Source organism: Apteryx mantelli, chromosome Z (assembly GCF_036417845.1).
Source record: "Apteryx mantelli isolate bAptMan1 chromosome Z, bAptMan1.hap1, whole genome shotgun sequence".
Taxonomy (NCBI): domain Eukaryota; kingdom Metazoa; phylum Chordata; class Aves; order Apterygiformes; family Apterygidae; genus Apteryx; species Apteryx mantelli.
The window spans coordinates 32,093,026-32,117,887 of NC_090020.1; the positions used below are offsets into that span (position 1 = coordinate 32,093,026).

The following is a 24,862-nucleotide window of genomic DNA, read 5'->3' on the forward strand; positions in this document are numbered from 1 at the left end:
TATGGTGAGGAAGAAATACAAAAGAATTTTTTGGGGAAAGTTGCACATCTATAAATTTATAGATGGATGGTTGCAGAGGGTGAAACCCAAAGCAAGAGTTTGGATCCCAGTTCCCTAAGGCCTCTTTGGAAATTCCAGCTTTTACCTTTATTAAAAATAGACAGTTAAGGAAAAAAAAAATCATTAAAAAAAGACGTTGCAAAGAACAGAGATAAAATTCTAATAAGTTATAATTAATTTTGCATTTAAATCAAGAATACTGCAAACTAAGTATAGTGTAAGAAGAAATTCAAAAACTTGTCTGAATTTTGATTCTTTTTTATTTCAAAATCATAAATAACAGTGGTTTCCATTTTACCATGTAAATAATTCTTTCCTGAACAGGATAAGACAGTACATTACCAGCTATGGCAGGACTTCAAGTAAGGTTCGAGTTGATAACATTAATTAAATTATTGGCTGGTAGAAGGATCCTCTTCACATTTTATGAAAATGAAAATGCGTTTCCCCGAATTGCCAAATATTTTTTTTAATCCTTAAAGCAATTTTGTCTGTCTTCAAGGCCATGAAAAAAGATTCCTAGCAGCAAACAGGACTGACCTGTTTCTTATTCTTTTTTTTTCCCCTGTACACAAGCGCAGCAGCAAATGAACTCATAAAATCACATAAGGGATAAAAAAAAGAAAACTCAATGGCACTGCTTGTCTACAGAGATTTTTTTTTAAAATAAGTTTACTTATGTCCATCTTTTCAGTTGTCTACAGAAAAGTTTGCAAACACAGCTGTAGCAGTCTACAAACATTTCAAACACTTTTACACAAGGATTCAATAAGCAATCAACATTAATAAATACTATTTCCTCCTTCAAAAAAAACATTTTTGAAGAAAATAGATTATTTATTTGGCTTGCACACAATTTTAGTGCATTTTGAAAGGATCAGGTTGAATGATAAAACCTTGAAAATGGTCCATTATTAGTACCTGCCCTTATCAACATGTTTTACCTAGTAAACAAATACAAAACATCATGGCTTTCTATTAAAATGCTCAAACAATCTATTTAAGAGCAGGGGTCCATGGTAGGTGATGGTATTAAAAGCCGTAGGTTTTTTGGACTAGCAATCTAAAATATAATACCCATGTCTCTTTAAAGTTAAGCTGAAGATCATTTATGCTGCTGTCCTGTGAATCCAGATGCTTTAGCCAAAGGGAAAAAAAAAGTTTTTTTAAATGAATGAATGGCCTGTATTGCAATTTAACAGTGCTTCATATCCCTCACGATTCTTGCTGGGTCCTCTTCTGTGAGGCTTTTCCCTGAGTCATGTATTTATTGGAAAGGCTGCCTAAGATTGGGGAAGGGGGAAAAAAGCATTACACTTCAAAAGTTAAAAAAAAAAAAGACATAAAATAACTGAAACATTCAAACATCAGTCAGGAGAAAAACTGTCAAACTACGATGAAAGCAAGCACAAGTCAGTTTTATATTATTGCTAATGTTGCTAATGGACATCACAGTTGCATTCAAGACTCAAGGTAATTAAAAAAGCAGTTTTTAAAATCTTCATTGTACTAATAAGTTAAGTGCGTAAAATTGCTGTAAGCAAGCTGCAGTTGCAACCATGCATCTAACACAATACATCTCTGATCCAGAGACAGTACATAAAGGTCTTTACGTCATGATCTGACTTCTACTTGTCAGTAAAAGTAACTTTCATGCATGCTGGAAGCTCAGACAAAGGGCATGCTTTCATAGTCTCTCCTAAGTTAGCTGATCATGTGGAATTCTAGACGATTACTCTGAGGAAGCCTCACAAGAAAGCGTTCCACATGTGGTCTCTGAAGAGAAACACAGAATCCCATGTACGCCAAAATATGAAGGAGAAGAGAGATGGATAAAAATCAATCCATCTGCAAAATAAATCTATCAGAGTTCACTAAAGAACAATTTGCAGAGAGAACTGGCAGGCCTTACAAGTTTCACTTCCAAAACAAAACCAAAAAAACCTACACACTTTTTCAGCAAAACAAAAATTGGCTTCACTTCAGAATTATCTAGCAACCTACCTGGACTGGTGCTGTGTTCAACATATTGGGCAGAGTTCCCATACAGATTGATAGGGAAAGCAGGTTAAAGAGACATGCTTTTATACTGAATTTCTGAATTAAGAGATACAAACCTGATTGGGGACTCAAAAACACTTTTCCTTTTTGTTTCTTTTTTTCTTCATGTGTAAGCATTCCCTATAAACAACATATACAGAGTGATAAATAAAAATTGAATTATGGCATTCCACAAACAAAAGTAAAAGGATCTCCTTGAAAGCTTATGTAAATCTAGTTTTATGTAAAGCCAGTTACTTTATATGGTCTTTAGTACATTTAAAGAGAAAGAGGTCTGAGAAAATAGGTATTTGGTGTTTACCTGATTTAATCTACCAGCATGTTTGGCAGCACTGGGTAAAGAAGGGGATCCACACAATACTTCGGATTTTGAACTACCTGAAAAGGTTGTAATGTAACAAAGATTTACTAATTTGAAACTCAGTTTCTCTCTCAGATACTGTAAGATATAAAAATACCAGAATACTTAAAATCTACCTTCATAACACATAGAAGATAAGACATTATTTTAATTAATTTTATAATATGGAAAATGGGCACAATAAGGCAAGATCCATCTCACCTACAACTAAGCATCTAAGTTTGTAACTGACAGTAAGTTAAGCTCTGTATCTTCTTGTAGAATCAACCAAAACAAATAGGGACCTTCAGAGAAAGACTGAAGATGATACGGGGGTAGTGTGAATTGTCCATAGTCCCACAAAATGGTTATAGTACAGCAAGGAAGAAAAAAAAAAAATCAGATCCCTTAGGTCCTCTAAACTAGAGGGAACACTTTGCACACAATGCAAGAAAGGGGAAGAAAAAAAAGAAAAAGAAAAAAAGACCCAATCCACAGTAATACTCCGCTTCCTCAAATTCAGTCTTTCCCAAAATACAAATAATAGACAAAAACTCCTGCTCCAGAATTAGTGATTTTTGGACACATGTACAGTCTCAGCACCATTCCGATATACTGAATGGTATAAAATACAGCAGTGTCAGTCACTCTAGTTACTGTCACGGTCGGACATACTGTCTTTCATCTTAGTAGACTGATATCATAGCAAATGGAATGGTAACAAGAAATGCCCACACAGACTGGGTCAAAAATACAGAAATTCAAAAGTTAAATTTAAATTTGACTTAAACCTTTAAAAGGTCAGCAAATAAATGCAATGTAGCTTGATTTTTTAAGCATTTTTGTCCACCCAATACTTCTAGTGGTTTGATAAAATTGTGAATACTTTTCAGTATCTTGAACATTCTTAATATATTTGTACCGTTTTCCTCCCACTTCCAGTATCTAGTTATAGCATACTCTTATGCCCTCTTACACTGCATACATCTGATATATAAGGAGAGTCTGTTTATCTAAGCAGGACATAATATTTTCGCTGGTAGAGAAGAGCTGGTCTAAAATTATGTTTATGCAAAGGACTCCTATTATTACTTGGTCTCTTAAAGTAACAGAGTAATCTGTACAGCACATTTTTCTAGCATGAATTTAAATGTCTCTAGGTATATCTAAAGAAAAACTGTAATACTGTGTTCATTTGGAAGCTAACTAAAGGTACCATCTTATGGACTCTCATTTTTCTCTTACAGTGATCTTCATTTACAAGGCAGATGATAATAAATCTTTCTGATCTGAAGGATGACTTAGCTACTGTTCAGTAGTTCACTGTTGCTTACAAGTCTTTCGGTCAGGATCTGTGTTTGGGGACATTTTTGTAATTTTTGGATTTATTTTTAAGCAAAATTTGCGAGTTGCATTAGAGAAAAAATAAGACATTGCTGTGAAGAGTATCCCTCTGACAGCTAAGCTGGGAGGAATTTTTTTTATTCTATTTCATTCACAATATCCTATTAGAGCAATTATACACTGTCACAATGACTTGAGTATGGGAGAAGTCTGTTTCAGGTGATGGGAAGAACTACAGGCTAGCTTCTATTGCTATTATGATGTAATGAAATGGAATTTATAGTTTGAAATGTTAGCAAACTATGGTGAAGGCAATGGAAGCAGTTTCAAGATAACTAGAAGCTATACAAGTATCTTTCCTGCTTTCTATACAAGTATCTTACCTGCTACAAGAAACCACATCATATCTCTCAGACTACAACAATGTTCCGAAAAGTAGGTGAGGATAAAGGGAGAACTGACTAAGTGCGACTACATTTTAAAATAAAGTAACTTTGAATGACATGACGTAAATGCAGAAACCTTATCCCCTGGTCAACCCTGTTAAATAAACCAAAAAAATGTGAATTGTTTAAACTACTCAACTATATTGGTTCCATACCTGTAGCTCCTTTATACTGTGGGCATTCTTTTTTAATGTGACCTTCTCTTCCACAGATAAAGCAACGTTTTTCTCTCAAGTCTCTGTCTTCCAGACGCTTCCACTTTTCTGCTGACTGCCTGGGAGTCTTGTCTCTTCCAGTGTCTACTGTTGCCCTTGCTAGTTTGCTCTTCTGAGGTGTGCATAGCTGCAACTTTCCCTCCTTAATTGAGCTCTCTCTTTCTGTTGTTTTATTCTGAATTTCTTTTTCCTCTTTGCTTCTTTTCTCTTTTTCTGTGTACCTTTGGTTTTTGATATCTTCATAATCATGTCGTCGCCTCAGTCTGCAGAAGAAAAAGGCTGCAGGTTTCATAGGTCTTACATCCACACACAAAGGAAAAAGAGTTGCATACAGATTACATAATCCTCATGTATTTCTTCAGTGGGTTAGATAAATTGAATTAATGCATCCATCCCTTTACTATAGCACTGTTTGGTAGGAGAGTGAATGTAATGTATCCTCAATCACGTAACTTTACAGTTAGATTACACTATAGCACTAAAATCTAATAGCTACACTCAAGAAATATAAACAAAGAGCTAGATGCTGGAGTTCCAAGAGACAAGCAGAAGAGAAGAAACACCAAGTAAAATGCTAAGAAGCTATAAAAATGGGACTATAGTTTTTTTTTCCTTTTTGTACACTTCCATCAGAAATCTTGCTTCCCACTAGTCTGAAACTGTGTATATTCACAGTATTTCTAAAAATCTTTCCTACAGGAGAAGCTTCTAACATTCTATGTGACTTAAAGATCCAGCAATGGGAACCAAGGTATTACTGCTGGACAGGTTTTATTCCACCTCTTCATCCATTATCTAGAGGAGACATCAGTGAAACCTCCAAGTCTAGGCTCTTTCAGTCAGTCACATACAGCACTAATGTCTAGCGACTTGAAAATAACCTCAAAAAAACTGAGTGAATGAGCAAAAAGGCAGCAGATGAACTTCAGTGTAGCTAAATGTAAGGTAATACATCCAGGGAAAAATAACCTAAACCATATCTATATGATGTTGAACTGGGAGCTGGCAGTTAGAAGTAAGGAAAGAGATCCTGAAATAATTTCAGAGAAATCCCCCAAATTAACAGATTGACAAACAGTAGCAGCCGAAAAGGCTAACAGGATATTGGTATCATCAGATAAAATACTGAGAACAAGGCAGAAAGCATTTTGTTGCTGTATAAAAACCATGGCGTGCCTACATGTGAATACTGCATGTTGGTCTCGTCTCCTTAACTTAAAAAGGAAGTAGTCGAGTTAGAGAAGGTACAGAGAAAGGTAGCTAAAATGATCAAAGGAACAACTGCCTTAGGAGGAGGTACTGAAGGATTCTTCACCTCACAGAAGGTGGCAGAAAGGGGGACTCAGTCATAGCTTACAAACTCCAGATCCAGAATTATTACTAACTAAATCCAGAATTATTACTAACTAAATCCCACAATAGTATGGAATGCTTGATGAAACTAAAGTGAGTTTGGGTTAAAACAGATAAAGTACTACTTTAAACAGCAGTTAGCATAATTCTGGAACTGGATGCCATAAGAGATTGGTAAGGAAGATAGAAGAAGCAGGTTCAAAAAAAAAAAAAAAGATTAGACAAAATCAGGTACAACTCTGGTCCACAAATGACTACTACAAGACCAGGGCAGGTATGTGGTCTCATTCAGCAACTGTGGATGCTGGGGGAATACAAGAGACAAGATTGCAGAAGACAACCAACTAGCACACCCTCCATAAACAGCATCTCCTATTGCAAGTGCTGGACAGAGGATTCATCTAGATGGACCGGCAGTCTGACCCCAGAAGGCATTTATGTTCTTAGAAGCAAAATCTCATTGCCTTCTGCTCTAGTGTTGCACAGAGCATAGCTGCATACGTGAAATGAACTGGGGTTTCACTCCAGAATGCAGCATTAAGTGTATCCAAAACAGCAATTTAGACAGAGTGGATTTTCAAAATGCCTTCAGCATTCTTTAAGTTCAAACCATCATCAGCTACTATACTTAAATTTACTGAAGTTTACTAGATTACTAAGGTAATGATCTCAGCAATATTAATTCAATTTCCTACAATGTATCAAAAAGGCAACTTTATCTAATTTTTCTACGCCAGCTTTTTAGCTACTTACCTAAAAGTGGAGGTGATTTTTAATTACAATTTAAGATAATACAGACTCTAAACAAAGGTTAGATTTTCCATTCACCTTTAAAAATGAGCACAAAGGCTTTCATGATTTCCTCCTATTGAGGTTTTATTTGCTGGTTTTCACTCTCGTATAAATATGAAGTCTTTAAAGTGCTTTAGTGTTTTTACTAGAAAAAAATTCAGTGGATCAGTTTTAAGTTTAGACTGTCACGTAAAGAGCAGGAAAATCAATTTAGCATTCATTTGCTGTAGGAAGGTATTTACTGAATTTTGAATATTTGGTGACTGAGAATCAGAAAGCCTTGCTCTTAGATACAGACAGGACACTATTCCGATCTGTAAGTGCTTAAAAAAAGTCATGCTGTCATTACATTATTTTGCTTTTGGACATGAATGGCATGATTCTGCAAACATGACAAAAAAATGCATCTCTTGCTGGGAGCACCAGGATTCTAGAAACAGACGCTATTTAATGAAAATATGTAAAAAGCTCTCATGAGTGCTCTTCACAGCACACAGCTATTCAGCTTTGCATTTAGATTCTCTTCAATTACTGCTTTCCTACATAAAGTCCAGAATCAGCATCTACCAGCCTTAAGCTAAGTGGAGAGGGCCAAAGTGTGTATTGTAGTCTTCAATGAAAAAGATTCTGTTAAACACTCAAGAAGATGCTGGCAAAAAGTTAAGTGGTGATTCAACACTGACTAAAAACAGCCCCTTCTGCCCCCACTGCCAAAGCTCATATTGATACATAATCACCTTAATAGTAAAGAAATCATTTGCAGTATGTACAATTTTTGCTTTAGCATTACTATTCTAATATTTTTTCCAAACAATGCTAAGGAAATGTTCCACACAGATCCCAAATACTCACTTTCTTCTCATGGGACAATCCTTCATGAAATGGCCAATTTTACCACAAATCCTGCAGCACCTATCATTTGGTGCCAATTCTCCTTCTGTCAGTACCTCTGGATCAAAGAAATACTCCTGAAAAAGAAATCAGGCATTCAAAAAACAAATCGCACTTGGGAATTTAAGACAGATAAACAAGAGTTAAACTACATTGAGTTATGGAAAAGGATAAACATGTGTGTGTAGCTGAACTCCTGAAAGACCAGATGAGATAACTGGCCACTGCTGCCTCTTCTTCACAGGAGACCTGCTGACCACGAGGTCTGCAAGCTGTTTTTTAATTGCAGTTTTAAAAAAATGGTAAGCTGTTTTGATAGGAACTAAAATTTCTGATAAGCCTATACCATGAAGCCCTGACTTGACTGGTATGCTGCACGTTACCACTTTCCATGTGCAAACAACTCGAAAACAATACTCAGTAATAACTCTCACAATAAAGATTTGTTAGAGTACCATTTAAATTTAAATGAGAAGCGCATAAAGAGAGTGCAGCCATACTCCCACATGTGATACTTTATATACTATAAGAGCACACCCATGGTACACACTGCCCTTTTAAAACTGCCACATCCTTTAAAGCAACTTACCATTTTTGAGGGATATTCTTTAGGAAATATTTTTATAGGGGTACCAAATACCCTCCTCCCATTGATAAAAGCCTTCATTATAAAGTTTGTCACTGAAGAGAAAAAAAAGAAGAAAAAAATCATCCAAATATGAAACAAACCATCAAAACAAGATCTAAGATAAATTCATCACTTTATGCCCAAATTTTTGAATAGAAAACTTACTTTTTCTTGATAATCCAGCTCCAAGATTGTGGTTCAGATCAAAGGGATCTGTATAAAAAGCATTACAAGGCATTACTCAAGTCCAGGGCAAAATCAGGATTGCATACATACATGAAAAATTCAAGGCAGAATTCCTAATGCAGAATTAGTATACAAATTACATTCTTTGCAAGTTTATTGAACGCACATTCACTCCAAGGACAAAGGATCACAGCAGTTCAGCTCTGAACTGACTGAAATATTATAAAAGAATAAGTTTTGTGTGGGGGCAGGAGAGTAGAAATCCCTCCTGTGAAAATCAGATGGGCCAGAGAATTGTGGCTTAAGGAAATTTTCTAAAATGTGTCTGTATATTTTCTTCATACCATGGTATTACTTAACAGTGTAACACATGCATATGGTACAATCAGTTATACAAATACGGAGTCACCTAAAAATAAGTTAGGGTAAAACCTCAATTGCAATACAAATAAGTTCTTCTCCAAAGCATTTGGTTAAATTCATTTTTAAGTCAGTTATTGTCATTTTGCAAAGTATGAAGTTTAGTTTACATCTTTTTTTCAGAGGAGGGAAAAAATTGAAGAATTTCTAGCAGTACTGAAATTCAATGGGAATTTTGCCAAGATTTCAAAACAGGCACAAATAGCAGTTTATAATCTAGCAATAGAAAAATGAGACAAGACATGTGAAAAGACCAAATTTTTCATAGGGGCATTAAAAGGAATTCCACATATTCATTTGCTTTATGTGCTTTTACCTTCAATTACAATGTATTTGGAAGTCCACTGCTTTTTGAAAGTTGTGAGCAGATTTTTTCTCCTAATGCATATGACATGCTCTTTAAAATCGAATTCCTCTGTGTAGAAACGGAGAAGTCCAAGCCACAGCTGCCCAACAGATTCAGTGTTTTTGCCACATTCTGGCCAGACGACAGACTAGAAATGATAGAAATATTTATTTTTCCAATACTTACATTGTTTGAATTTCAAATAATGAAAATAATTATACTTAGTATAAATTTTATTTTATAGAGAAACATGATTGAGTTATTCTAGAATACCTCCCTTTTCTTCATAATTAGTATTAGTAATCCAGTTTGGACTTTAAAATAGTCAGTAATTTTTAAGCACTGAGATTAGTAACAAAAAGTAATAATACTACTTCTAACATTAGTTTGGCCTGTTATCAAAAAGTTTATTAATTCACTTGCAGTGTATTTGATCATATAATACAAAATTATTGAAGTGGATTAAACAAAAAGTGACTAGATATGCAACTGATATTTGTAGGAGATATCTCCACCCAGTAATGTGACATACATAGCAATTAATCATCACTAACACCTTAAAACCATTTATATCAAGTCTATTTATTCAGATTTTCTCATACTTAATTAAATACAATCAATTATTTTCTGAAAAATTCACAGCAGGGGATTGGGATGTTCAAAGCAATAGCCACTCCACTTCCACACTTCCATTTCTTTGTTTAGTATTTATGTGTATTACTAATATAGTTTTCTTCTTTGTCACCCATACACAATTCATGATCAAAGATCATTTTTTTGAAACTGGTTTCTATATCACCACCTTGTTTGAAGACTACATTCCCTCAAATGAATTTTTTCATTTGCTAAGCTACAGGTAACATCATTTCAAATTTACTTTCTGATATACTCACCAACTCTTCTATCTTATCAAAGAAATAAACGTTCCAGCCATCAACTAAAATTTCAGGCTTCTTTGGTTCTTTGTAGATCTAAAAATACAATATTAACTCATTAGAAGAGCTGTTCAGATTCAGCAATTTGACATTCTTCTGGTCAATACCATGTACTGATACTCATTTCTTCCTTGAGATACTGTACCTCTTGAAGAACAGGGATAACAGGTGGATTTCTCTGTTGAAGAAAATAAAGCACCATAAGAGTATATGCATAAGAAGAAAGGCTACCTCGAGATGCATCTCCAATGTCACACATCTAGAAAGAGAAATATTAATTATAATTTTCATAGTTACCAGTTCTTGCTGTAGGTGCTACTGCTTCTAGAGTGTCTCAAGTATACTTACCTTCGTAAAGACTTTCATTGTGTAGCAAAGGTATTTTACTCTAGGATCAATGGCTGCATATGATGACAGGAGTCTTGTGTTATGCAAGGCCTATAAAAATAAGAAAGTCATACACAAAAAACAGATGCCCTACAGAAAAGAGGTAATAAGCTAAAGCCTCTGAAAAGATGAAAAACATTTTTAGTCAAGATAAGCAAAGTCAAGGAATGATTCAGAGTACTGTAGCTGGAGAGTTCACATATATACATGCATATTTTTTCCATTCCAATTTATTTAAAAGTCATAATGAATTTGTGGACAAAGACACTAGTCTTGTGTGCTCAACAAAAGCAAATGTGAAGCCCTGAGTAACAGAATGTATATAATTGAGAAAGGAAGCATTCAACTATGAGGTTATCACCTGCTAAAGAGCTGATAAACATCTTTAATCTGCTTAAAAGTGGTACCAAGCAGCATTCACAGAATAGTATCTCAGAAAGGGAAGCATTAATCTATTACTGTGTTTTCAAAATAATTGGTAGAAGGTAAGTTGTTGAACTAAAAGATTTTCAGCCCAGAGATGTGAGAGCTATCAGCTGACTCATATGGATGCATAGCTTCAAGAACAGACTTTCAGACTTACTGAGTGGCTGAAGTATCCTCCTCAAGACTCCCCTTGGGCTGATACAGAAACTTCAGAAAGTTTAATGCTTGTCTCTAAAACTTACTTTCCTTTGATGTTTCAAGGAACTGGCTTTTGAAGTTCATAGACATTGAAAAAAAAAACAAAACTTTTTTTTAAAATATTTGGCTGAGGACCTGTGCTCTTTTGTAGACTGTAACATGTGTCCCAGTTCAGACAAGTTGGTTTCAAAATCACTGTCCCAGGTCTCAAATCACAGAATCACAGAATCACTGAGGTTCTAAGGAACAGCCATGACTGGGGGTGAGGAGGAAAGACTGAAGTTATGTTAAGTTTTCTGAGTTACAGAAAGACTCAAACACCTAAAAGATTAGCTCTTACTCTTACTCTTACTGAAGAAGAAATATATCAAAGAAGCAACAACTCTAAAGTCTCAACTGTGTTGACTCCACTTGTAGTCAAATAAAACACTGGTACTCAAAAATCTAAAATTGAAATAGGTAATTGATAAGTTATTATTGAACCTCAGCAAAACCAGCATTTCATCCTCACCCGGAAGCCCCAGTTTGTCCTATTAATAGAAAAGAAGATAACCTTACCAGAGTGTTATATAAACTGATGTCTACTTCAAGACCACTTCTGACATGGAAGAATTTGACAATTGGGACTTTAGCAGTTGTTATAGGCAAGACATTTCTTAGACCTAGAATAAAAAGTTGAACTATTGAATGATGACATACAGTCATAACAGTATCAAATGCCCTACACACAACCCAAAACTGCGGCAGAAGTGTTACAAAATAAAATCTTAGCTGATACCAAAATTATTTCAGTTATTTTTTAATATCTATTTTAGGCATTTGTCAAACTCTGTGAATCTACAAACAATTATACATACATACACACACATACCTACACACAAATGAACTGAAGATTTGTCTGAATTTTACATCAAAATAAGCTTGAGATCACTGATAGTTCACTGCAAATATCTTAAATTTATGTGAGATACACCAGAACCCTATAAAAACCATATTTTCGTGTAAATAAAACAGAATGTCTAGGGCAAGCTTCTGTGAGCTTGCCTTTTATTATTAACTGTTTGAATACAGAACATACAAATGCAATGTAGCTACTAACCTGAAGCCCCAAACTTTATCTTAAGGCTTCTTCTCACACATATGGGTTATGAATCTGTCCAACTGAGATCTGGTCCTACAACATTATAACCTTAAAGACCTCCATATGTAAAAAAATAAATCCAAAATGTTCACAACATATACCCTCATTCTTACTAATATCGAGCTCTTTAATGCAGTTTTATCTTAACAATTATCATGTACAATGCCCCAGAAGCTTCTCACTGCATCAGTTAAAGTCACATAAATGAAGTCACTTATTTTCATTTTCAAGAAAGTACCTGAATGTTTCTTGAGAACTTTTGCTAAGTCTTCAATGATTCTGATGCAATCAAGGCTCTAAGACATTAAGGGGAAAAAAAAAAATCAATACTAAAGTTGCATCTGCTAGAACAGGTCTAGACAAAGTATTTCAGACAAATCTTTTATTATTTGTCATTAAGCTTACATCTGCATAACTCAGGGTTTCAAATCGTACGGAATGATGCAAATACCAGAAAATGTTTCAAAATGGCACTTCTTGCAAAACCAATACTAGACAGGGTCTTAACATAGGCTTTTTTAAAGTTAATTTATATTAGGCATAGTTCTTTCCCACAACCTTCCATTTCTAGTTCTTTTATGTTACAAAACTAATACTGAAACAAATCCACTCTATTTGTTTGCAGAGTTAATATTAGAAAAACATTAGTGCAGAATACGGAAGAAAATTGTGTACTGAGAGTAAAAATTTTTAAAGGCCTATCTAGAATAACAGTAAAAAATTTTCAAGATACTACCCACATTATCTGCTTTTGAGGCACCTATTTACATTTTCCTCTAATCTGAAGCACTGTTACAAAAAGTAAATTTGTTTCAATATATGCACAATTAATTTACCTAGCCATAAAAGTTTTGCATTTGTTAAAAAAAAAGTCTTCTACCTCAGCAGTTTCCAGTCCATCAATTGTCCAACAGATATCAAGGTCACTTTGTTTGAAGCCAAAACCATTTTTGGAGGAGCCAAACAAATTCAGCTTGGTTCCTGTAAGAGATGTAACAGATAACAACATATTGATGCAGAATCTCAAATTTTATACAGCTTCAAACCACAGCATGCCTTTTAACACAGAGGTGAACCCATTACCATTTTTATGTAGTACTTTGAACTTTACTTTCTCATCAACCTTTTTGATTAGGAAAGAATCGCTACTTTATTAGTTCAAATGAGTCTTTTACAGATCCAGAAATAAATTAGGTTGTCAAATAATTAAATCATCAGCATGCAAGCTAAAATATGGATAAAAGATAGAAGATTGCTCTCTACAGAGATCTTCAGGATAAGGAACAGATCTGTCCACATACGAGGCTCCAGCCAAAAATTCTTTTGCAAATTTTAAAAGACTGAAGTCCGGGTGCTACAGATAAGAATTCCAGAAATAAATGAAACGGTGTCAAACAACTAGGCTTCACAGACCGGTTAGATGTGCTTATACTTTAAAATATTCCAAAAACAAGCTGTGGTAGGGGCACAAACTCTCCTGGCCTTGTGCCAGATTTTTTTTTTTTTAATACTTCTAGACACTACCAATTTTTATCTGTCACAGTAAACATAAGAACAAAGAGGAATGCTGAAATTAAGGGAAACATATGTATATGAATTAAACACTGTTTCTTAATCTTGGAATCAGGAGTCCTAAAGGAGTTCTTAAGGACTACAGAAAACTTGTTGTTTGCGAGAACAGATACAACAATAAGAAGTCTGCCTAACGAATGAGGTTAAAATGACAGTTATAGAACTGTTCCACTACTACTTTGATTGTTATTTTCTTAACTTGTTATTTTTTCCTTCTTACTTATGTGTTATATTTCTGACTAAGATGAAGAAACTTAAAAAAAAATCTGATTTTTTTTTTTTAAACACACAACTGACATGATTTTGGAGCCTTTGTATTTTAAAGAAGGAAAATACATGTCAACAGGGAGGAGCCCAGGACATGATATATACGGATGAGACATTAAGTTGTATTAGTTATATGGTTGTTGGAAGATACTACAAGCTAATGTAATGTTATATATTAATTTTGAGCAGCGATGTCGTTTAAATGATTAAATACTAAAATGTTTATTCTGCTGACATGCTAACACACTTGGAAGACACTCAAGTGTAAGTATAAAGCCAGAACTACATGATTACCTGGAAAGTCCTGTCTAATGAAGTTTTCTAAATTTTGTCGTATATGTTCCCGAGCCTGATCTTCTACAATATTTGGAGCAAAATCCTCTTTAAAACAAAAGAACACAACAATTTAGGCAAAGTGATTTGTAAAAACAGTCAACAGCAAAGATTCAAATGAAAAAGTGGGAGGGTGGAGGGTGGGGAGCAGGGAGAAAAGCAAGAGAAGATTCACATGTGGAGGAAAAAGCAACGATGAAGTAGAAGGAAAATACCTGTTCAAAGAAAAACATTAATTAGACAGATAATGCATTTTGTCTGTTCAGGAATGGCAAGAGAGAAAGGAGGAAAGTTGGGTCACTCTGAAAAGAACAAAAGTGGAGAAGTGTTATAAAACAGTACTCTTACTCTGATTTTTATAGAACATTGACATCTTTGTTTACTAGAAACCACAACTAGAAGAATAGTGACGAAACTCAAAGTAGAGACAAATGTAAAAGCATTAGTCAAAAAACTACCCAAAATTAAATTCTTAGATTTATACTAAGATGCCTAAATGGGTCATCAGACAGCCAGAACCTTTCAGTATGCAGAAGATAAATCTAAACAGGTTTTATTTCTCTAGATAAAAACTGTTCAGTGGTCCTATAATAGCCCTTACAAAGCTAAAATTTTATCTAATGGAGTTAGATGCTGTGTGGCAGATAAATTGGTCCCCTTTATAACACCATTAATCAGTGGTTATTTCATTATTTTTTGCAATACTTTTCTTCCCCACAACAATATCCAAAGGAAAAGAACTTACGGTAACACTGGACACAAACTTGATCTAAAATAAATGAAAATTTGGGTGACAGCATTGGCAGTGGGTCTAGTTCAATCTTCTTGAAGTCTTCTGGACAATCTCTCTTCAAGTGACCTTCCCGTTTGCACAAGCTACATACTATTGTAGGAGACTGCACGAACAGAAAGTGATATTCGTTTAAAAAAAACAAACAAACAAACAGTCTTTCAATGAAATTGAACAATGCTTTCATACAACTGATAATAAAATATAAGCAATATGTTAATATTCCGATAAAGCTCACTTACCTTGCCCTTTGTAAAAGCTGGTTTACTGAATTCATAAACAAGTTCAGAGTCTAAACACTGTTCTATAGCTGCGTTCTCTTCAAAAGAGCTTCTTCTCTCAGTAAGATCCTCTTGACTTAAATTGATCCTCAGAGGTCCATCCACATTTTCTTTGAGATGTTTTTCTTCATATTTAATAAGGATGGACAAATCTTCCTCCTCCTCAGACAGTGCATCCTCATCTGCAGATCCAGTGTATGTGTTATCTAGTTCACCTTCAGTTCTTCTGGTATCATCACACTTCGTCTGGTTTAGACGACTTGGTTCTTCCTCCTCTTCATCCTCATCATCTGAGTTAATCATTTCAGATATGTGATTCTGTGTTGAAGGTATGAATTTGTTTGGGGATTCATCCAGTTCGTCAGTACCTTCAGTGCTCTCCTCGTCAATATCAACCTTATCATCCATTATACCACTGCACTCTAAGCCAAACTCATCACTCTCCGTAAATGCAGTGTTTAGAAAACCTTCCAAGTCTGAAGTACTGCATGTTTCTATATCATGTTCATTCACTGTAACAGGGAGATCTCCGCTTTCACTGTCTTCATCTATTCCCTGATAGGCAGTCATCAAGCTATTATTCCATCTTCTTTCTTGTTCATGTTCTTCCTCATATTCTTCCTCTTCATTCCCACTCTCTGTCTCTTCACAACTTGGTTTAAAGTCTTCATTATCTCCAGAAATAATTTCTTCAATTACACAGTCTGAATCTTCATGAGCAAGTCCCAAATGACTTATATCATCAGCCAGTTCCTCTTCAGTCAAGCTTTCTGAGCCATCACATAGTTTTGAAGAATCAATTCTATGTGCTTGAGGGATACCTGTACTCTCAATTATGCAATCTTCTACTATTGCTCTGTTTGTTTTGCCATCCAGGTTTTGCAATTCAGAATTTTCATGCTTTATAGCATCTTTTTCAAGGTCCAGTATTTGGGATTTCTCCTCACTGGCATTTGGAGGGCTTTTTTTGCTGAACTTTGTGTTTTTTTTGTGAGGCAAGGCAAAATACTTGTACGTTGCTCTCAGGCAGTGAAGAATATACTCATACACTAGCTGGCTGTTCAGAGTTCTGGCCACATTCCTTTTGACTGAATATGGGTCTAGTAGAAAGAAGAAATAAGCCAGCAGTGTAGAAGTTAAAAAAATTTTTTTTAAAGAATTTATTTACATCCTTACAAAATTTAAATTTATTACATTAAGACATTATGTTAAGGACATAAAATTTAAGAATTGTGCTGAAGAAGTTTTTTTTAAAAGCTACTTAATTATATTTGGTAACGTTGATAAAAATACTGAAAAGAAACATTACTTAAATTGATTTTTTCAAAACATATTCTGCTGTATTATTAGAAACCACAGACCAAGATAAAAAAAATTCTAACTTATTACACATGATGGCAATAGCCAAGGCAATACCCTAGGAAATTAAAGGTAACAGCCCTTTAAAGTTTGATGATAAACATCATATACCTTCCACAGCAATGCGCTTTTTAGGCCAGTCCTTTAATTCACGAGACACTGTTTCTTTGAGCCGTATGCTAATAACCAAATCAGCCAAATTAAACTCCAAGGCATAGAAACGAAGCAGCTCTACCCACAGCTGCCCAACTGGTGCTGAACACTGGTGTCCTGAATCAAATACTAAGGGAACCTGTCAATTACAGAAGAAAAGCTTAAATAATATTTAACACATACATAGGGATTTAGTTTTTTTTTTTTTTAAAAAAGCCAATCTAGAATATGCACTTGTTAATAATGTCGTGTAACTTGATTTCACTGTACTCGATCTGTAATGTAATATAACAAAATTTATAGTTGCTTCCAAATTTCACGCTCATGTCTCAACATGAAAGATTAATACTGCAATAAAAGAAAAATTTAAAGAAATAGTATAAGCTAGGATTATAAAACTTCAGAATCTAAGATTGTAATAATGGTTGAAGAATGACATCAAGGATTAATAATAATTCTGGAAGTGTTTTTGTCATTTTCCAAGAAAATATCACATCGAATTTAAATTAAGAGAATAGATATAACCTCTTTATTAGTAAAGCATAATTTTGAGATAGACTGAATGCACAAAATATACTGAATCTTCCTGCAAGTCCACAGAAGAAAAAACACACATTCAAGGAAGGCATGAAACAACAGAAATTTTATCACTTAGACTTTCTAGATGCTTATTCTGCCAAGTCTGCAAATGTTTAACCTCCATGAAATAATTATTTTTTTGTGTCTTATCTGCTTAGTACACACCAACAGGCAATAGATGCCATCAATAGTATCTCAATATTAAAAAATACAGTGTATGTTTTTTAAACAGATTTTTCTGTTTGAACAGTCTTATGCCTTTCATCTTAATATTTGTAAATTTATTAAATTGCTCCCAGTTTTCTGCTAGCTTCTCAGAACCAGAAGATAAACATAGGAAGCCTCATATCAAACAGCTGTCCAATTTCTTAGCTCATCTTATGGCTTTGCAGTACAAATGCAAAACATAAATAGAAGATGAGTCTTTCTCCAAGAATAACAATGACTAGAACAGAAGGAAGTTAAATGGTCAGACCTTGCCCTTTTTAAGAGAAGTTTCTTTTGACGAATCAGAATCATCAAGGGGGTTATGCTCCCAAACCACAGCATCATTCTCAACTTCTTTAAGATTAAAATTTGTTAATTTGTTTAATGAGAATCCTCCAATCTGAAGAAAGTAGAGAAAGCATGATAAAATTTAATATCATGTGAACTTTAAATCATTTCCCCCCAAGGTTAACAATGCAAAGAAAAGCAGAACAGGGTTTAAAGATGACCGTTCCTTGCCTAGAATATTCTCTACCCTGCTTCTCTCTTCCTTTTACTTTTCCTACAAAAAGCACTCAGGAGCTCAGTGCTTTTGGAAATGTATCCATATGTCATAAAACCTTGTCTTAGCAGATTACAAATCCATTAATATACAATTTTTAATTATATAGCCATATACTATAGGACTTTTGCCTCATTCAGTGAGGAGTGTAGACAGGCTTTGGGGATGAGTCTACTGTGCAGCCAAGTAGTTATCTGCAAGGCCCATTTAATTGGTTGTGAAAATTGGAATATGCACACTAAATTTAACAGGTGACCATAAGAAAAACAGGTGCCATGAATGCAACAGCTGAATGGTAACCAGGAGAATTAGATTCTGGATCTGCATTCTTAATAGAACTCCTGATACATAAAGAAGATACAATTCAAGCTTCTAAATCAAAAAGGTACATCCTCTAAACGCCTAGTCTGATTCCTCAGGCAGATATTGCACTAATACGTATAATGTGGTCTACATATAGTCACAACTAACCTCACTGTTGCCAGGTTAAGTCAAGTGCCCACAACTGTCCTCTGGCTAAGTGTTCCCTCACTTAAGTTCTCACCTAGCTAAATCTGACAGGTGTATTTTTTGTGAAGCTTAACAAATTTAAAAGGTCAAGCTCTACACAAAACACATAACCACTACTACTATCATTAAGATTGACAGGGGAATGAGATGGCAGCCATGCTTTACTTAAAAGAACAGTTATACTTTTCATCCAGAAGGTACTTTTCCTGGAAGAGGAGATTTCAGAGTTCTGGTCTCTGTTTTAGGGACTGCTTAGGCATTTTGCCTTACAGAGTCTTTGAATAAAATACATAAGCAGTGGTGGGACCAGAAACTAGAACTTGGGACTCCTCTCAGCAAATCATACTTCTGCTTTCTCTGGTCTCAGGAGTGACACATTTTTGCCTATACAGTGGCATAATTTCAACTACAAGAGTTGATAGTATCCTCAATCCCAGCCCATCCTAGAGCTGGGTGCTTAGGCTACTCACTTAAAAGCATTTAGAGGTATGTCTGAATCCCTTCAGACTGAGGATGGCATAAAGTAGACATCAGGCTCATTAGGCTTATACATAAAAAGCTTAACACCACCACCACTATTTCTAAAGAATGAGCCCATCTTCTTCATTGGAAACAAAGAATTAGATGTCAAGGTACAAGACGTTGTTTTGGCTTGTATCTATGTGAATTCAGACTTTTTAAGATTTTGGAAGAAAGGCTGAACAAGTGAGGAAGTAGGTGGGGTTATGAAGCACATTCTTCATTGCCCAACTCTCTCTGCTCACTAAAGGGGAAACAGAAGCACTTAGTTCAGTAATTTTGATTGTGAATTTCATCCAGAGAGCCAAGCACAGGTGTAGCCTGGCTGAATTCACATTCTTTCCCAACCCGAGCAGAAACAACTGGCTTATAGCTTGCTCAGTGTAGGAAGAAGCAGCAGCCCAAGGGAAAGACTATCCTCTCATTCATAATGTTCAATGTATTAATACACATACCCATGATCCCAAATAAACAGGTAGAAATGGCTCTTTCCTCTGTTGCAGAAAGAAGATAACCATTAAAGCAAATACGTAAGGTGACAAGCCTCCTTCTTCGGGACGATCGACACAGCACAGCTGTAAAGATAAGTTGTGTAGTCATTAAAATGTTTTTTCAAGTGACACTGTGAAAAATATTCTTACAATTTCTCTTCTGAAGTCTGTCAAATTAAATTATGAGGGAGACTCAAACATCTTTGACCTCCTCTTATGAGATGGACTTGGCTCTGAAGGCCTTAATATTTTCTGGAGTCATATTACTAGTATAACCTTTTCAGTGAGAGTCCTACTCTTCAATTACACTGAAGAGTCATTGTATGCAGATTGGCAAAACAAACAGCATACTGCACATGCAAAAAAGGATAACTCATTTTACATAGATATAACAGAAGTTCAAACTCAATGTTTTTCTTAAGTCATATTTTAGTTGCATGCACACAAAGTTTTGGAACAAGTCATTTTGGTTTATAGGATTTTTTTTAAAGTTTCCATATTGAAATACAAACATTTTTTTCTTTCAACTGTTTTATGGTGGAAGTTTATGGGAAATCAGTGATTCTATTTCATACAGATTCCTCTGACTTGTTTGGTAATGTAGAAGAACAGGATGCTTAAATCTGTATGCCACTGGCTGAAGCTGAAAATTCCCCTTTTGCAATTTTGCACAACACTATGTGCAAATAATAACTATATAATTTATAAAATTTACTATTTATAACAATTCAATATCCCTTTTCCTACTCCTTCCTTAAAAAGAATTTCAGCAATGTTTTTCTAAATCATACCTATTCTCACTAGCATAACATTAATGTTTATTCAATATTCATTCACAGATGGGGGAGTACAAAGAACTCCTACCTTTGCCCAGTACCTGAAGGCGATCACTAAAGGTACAACAGTAGGTTCTAGTTTCCCAAGAGTAGCCAAATGGTTTGTTGTCAGGCAAGCATTCTCATTCCCTGCACTTACTTTACAAGTAAGACCACTAAAAACAAAAAGAAACAAAGTAAAAAATCTTGGAGGTGTTATGAGTGATGGGTCAGATGACATCTCACAAAACATCATAGCTTGAGGCCATTAAGAAAGATTTAACAACTTCTCAAAGACAACAGATTTACATAAAAAGAAACAAAAGAAGTTTGATTTGTGGTTAGATTGAGAAGATATGCATTGTAATTTTCTGTAAAAGTGTTTTCAAGTACAATTCAAATTTAAGTATTTTTGTTTCTAATAACTAAACATTAATACACTAAACTAAGTTTACAGTACTAATTTTCTTCATGAAAGAAAAACATCTTCCCATTTCCACACCCATGATAAAATGATTTCTATAGTGTTTCTAGAGCACAAGAAAAGTTTCCAAACAGTGAAAGATCAGGGTAGCAGAAAATAACCAGTAATATTTCTCTATCAGTCACCATTTATAGAATGTTTCATGAATCTTAAGTGATAACCATTAAATGGGCAAAATAAAATGCCTTTCTCCTGTTCTCAACATACTACTGAAGCTAAGCAAGCTGCTCTTGCTCTTAAAGAAATCCTTAATTTAATATCTGCATTACCTATAAGGAAAGAAAGGAAGTTTCTGCTTAAACAATTATTCCAAATGGAAGAGTAAGGGTACATGCTGGAAACCGTAACTCTTTAGGGGTTTGGGAAATAGGCAATTGAGGACAGAACAACCCTTACCCTCTTATTCTAGTCTAGGAATGACTTGCCCATGAGTGTTAGTTTGTGTTTCAATATCCATGGAACTGTAATTATTTAGTACAAAAACTTCATTTTTCAGATGCTGGTATATATAATTTACATTGCTATATGCTATTAGAACACACAAAGTGACAACTGAGACCTTTGTTTTTCTCTGCACACCACCACTGGTATTCTAGCATGGAAATCTGCATCAACTTCAATAAAAGATTCTAGAGGGAAAAAAGAAAAAGCTGTCTTAGGCATGGTAGTGATACAAATGTGTTGAACTGGAAATTCATGCAACTAGAGGAGTACACCCAGATTCTGAATCTCAGTTTCCTAACTATCTCAAAATTTGCCATTTAACTAACTCAACCAACAGATCAATCCTGTTATTCTTTTAAAGCAGGTTTTAAAATGAGACAGGAAAAATGTGGTCTAAACTATATTAAACAGTGCTGTTTAATAAAATACTTAAGAAAAAATAAACTTTCCAAAATTCAATATATACAGTAGGTATAATACAATTAACCAGATGTATCAGTTAAGTGTTGGCTTTACTGCAGACAGATTAAACTCTAGAAGAACTTCAGTACTTCAGGTAGACAGGCAGACCAACGACATTCGCAAAACAAAATTAGAGTGAAAGATGAAAAAAGTAGAGTTATCTCAGTACTAAACAAAGAAAATATCTCAGTTTGTTTTCCTTCCTAATCTAGAAACACTTAATGTAAGTGTTGGAGCTGGCTTTTCAACATGATGTAATGTCTTCTTTCTATACTTTTTTTTCTCCCCTCATGTTTTATATAGGTTTCCAAACTCAGTTCAGCTTTGTTTAACTCAAAACTTAACTTAAAAAGTTCAAATATGACTCTGTTCCTTTTTCCAGTTGGAGTGAACTGATCCAAACTAGAAGTTACTATCTGACACCTAGCTGTTTCACTGGACTAGATCCAGAATAAACTATGATGCAATTTTAGACACCCAATTCAAAAATTTTGAAAGCAAGAAGTGTTTTTTTGGTGCCACCTAACCTTTTGAAAACGTCTTGGTTTTGGCACCAGGTTCCTCAAATGCCTAATGTTCTGCCCCTGACTCACAGGAAAAGGCTTTGCACAAGGTGTTAAGAGCAACTGGTGCTTGCTTTTAAAACACTTCAGGTATTCTGAGTTCTTTTGGGATCTAGGCCTTCATTCCTTCACTCTGGTTGAGCAATAAACAACACTGTTTTCAAGGACTGTACAGGTCATTTGACCAGAGAAGAAGATGCACAGATGTTAAGGGAGGGAGGGGTGAGAAAAAGGCAGAAAAAGGCAGAAAATCTAGTTCAACAAATATATTCATACTTAATATATGTTTGGAACTACACCTCTACTTCCCCTGCTATGGACATAAAGCAAAGCAAACAAACAGAAAAAAATTACTTTGAAATTCACATTTAAAAGGAAAGGGCATCTTCTCCATCTTTTATTTTTTGCCTGGATATGCTCTATTTGGTTGGAGTGCAGTTTTTAAGATCTTAAATTTTACTCGCCTTTATTAGTACATAGTGTTGTACTCGTTACATGAAAAAAACGTGTCTGCATGCATTCATTTGTACACAGCATCGGTGCGCTAACAGGCACATGCACTCAATTGCATATATAAGAAAATAAGCCTCTAAGTTTCTGAACACAAGTTAGAAGAGCCTAAGCTACTTTCTCTACTATAAGGGTAAGGATAATAGAGCAGTATGGGGAAGGAAAAGTAGCACAGTCTACTTTAATGGCATCTTCCCTTATAATGTAAAAGAACACTCAACCAATAATTTCTCCCACAAACAAAAATAAGGGGACTTCAGTAGCCTTTAAACTGAACACAAAAACAAAAGTAAGTTCTGTCAACTATTGTAATATTTTTCACTCTTACATTATTCAGCAAAACAGCATATGGCTTATCTGCTCAGCAGAAATGGGATTCAAAATTATTAAGTAGTAAGAAGAATAATGTGAAAACTAAAAACAGGGAAGTTTTCTTACCACTGTTCTTTAGACTTTCTTGCACAAGTAAGAGAACATCTGGTTGAGCCATCTGTGAATAAAGCAATAAAGCCATTTTCATTGCTGTCAAAAAGGTGTTCTTCCACAACTCAAAAAAAACCTTTAGACATACTCCCTATGACACTTCTGTTTCCCCCCACCCCAAATGGACAGCAAAAAGGAAACGAAATAATAGCAATAAGAAAATAGAACATTTCATCCTTGGTTAGTGCTAGATTATGTCAAAAGGAACATGAACTCTGCTTATTTACAAGAAAATAATCCTAGATGATTGTAAATAAAGCTATTTTTACCTCTACACCAAAGACTTGGTTATGTAAAAACCTAAAGAAATACCATTTCAGTGTTTAAATACGATAGCTTTCTGACATAGGGGATTTACCTCATGTCAAAGTCTGAAATCACAGTATTATTTTTAATTATATATATTTATAAACTTGAATAGTTTTTTTGCCCCCATTACATTTCTATCTTTGTGTCCCTGAGAAAATGCTAAATTTTAGCTATGAGGCTGTCACACCTACTACAGCAGGAATAAGTTCAAACACAGAATCAAAAGTTTTTCACAATCCTTAACTTCTTTTCAGTGTTCAAGCAGAGAAATGTACAGAAATAACTCAAATAGCAAATGAAGACTTTAAATTGCTTCACAAATAAATGACAAAGATGGATTCATGGCTCCAACATAACCGAGCAGTTGGAAACCCTAACGTGCATACACCAGCGTAGAGGCAAAAGCACAGCTCTGCCATTTGATTCAGTTATAAGAGAAGATAAATAACTTTGTCTTATAGGACTACCAAGAGTTTTAAGTGTTTTGAGTTCTTTAGAAGGAAAGTTCAATAAAGCACAAAGCCATGTTATATTACATGACCATTAGTGGTGTATGAAGCAAAAAATGTTATTTTAAGACTGCATTAATGTGGTAGCTCTGTTTTACCTAATGCATTTTCGTAAAAAAAAAATATGATTACCACACTGTTGCATGTTACAGTTAAGCTATAATCTACATAAAGGTGCAAACATCCAAAACCACTTGGATGTATGTAACAAAAATGGTCTTACTTACGTTGGCAGGAAACTGGATATCTATGTTTATGTCTGAAGTTTTGAAACCAAATCTGCTACAGGAGGAGCCATACAATCTTAATGAGCTCTCTGCAATGGAAAGAATTGTACTGCATTTACTCTATATCTAGTTCTAAGTCTGTAGCTACTTTACTGCTTTGCCAGAAGATCTTAAACCTACGTCTATTTTCAATAGCCACAGGAAGTGAAGAAGGGTCTTCCAACAGCACAGAGCTGAGTTAAGAAGTCCTACCTCCCATGCTGT

General features: G+C 34.8%; 1 protein-coding gene across 11 annotated transcripts in view; it reads right to left on the reverse strand.

Annotated features, from left to right (window-relative positions):
- Positions 1-308: 308 nt before the first annotated feature.
- Positions 309-24,862, reverse strand: part of TUT7 (terminal uridylyl transferase 7) — a 33,733-nt gene continuing 9,179 nt past the window's right edge. For 7 of the 11 annotated variants that reach the window (XM_067316755.1, XM_067316760.1, XM_067316759.1 and 4 more), the window contains 23 exons: positions 24,599-24,687; positions 23,509-23,560; positions 21,651-21,720; positions 20,657-20,783; positions 19,757-19,876; positions 17,979-18,110; positions 16,883-17,063; positions 15,374-16,512; positions 15,087-15,237; positions 14,303-14,389; positions 13,050-13,150; positions 12,408-12,465; positions 11,587-11,690; positions 10,366-10,455; positions 10,163-10,276; positions 9,976-10,053; positions 9,053-9,230; positions 8,296-8,343; positions 8,092-8,183; positions 7,464-7,579; positions 4,407-4,729; positions 2,423-2,499; positions 1,350-2,241 (listed from right to left, as the gene is read on the reverse strand). In XM_067316755.1, coding sequence (XP_067172856.1) covers positions 2,053-2,241; positions 2,423-2,499; positions 4,407-4,729; positions 7,464-7,579; positions 8,092-8,183; positions 8,296-8,343; positions 9,053-9,230; positions 9,976-10,053; positions 10,163-10,276; positions 10,366-10,455; positions 11,587-11,690; positions 12,408-12,465; positions 13,050-13,150; positions 14,303-14,389; positions 15,087-15,237; positions 15,374-16,512; positions 16,883-17,063; positions 17,979-18,110; positions 19,757-19,876; positions 20,657-20,783; positions 21,651-21,720; positions 23,509-23,560; positions 24,599-24,687 — 3,716 coding nt within the window. In that variant the 3' untranslated portion in view covers positions 1,350-2,052. The other 4 variants (XM_067316761.1, XM_067316764.1, XM_067316762.1 and 1 more) reach the window with 3 other exon arrangements.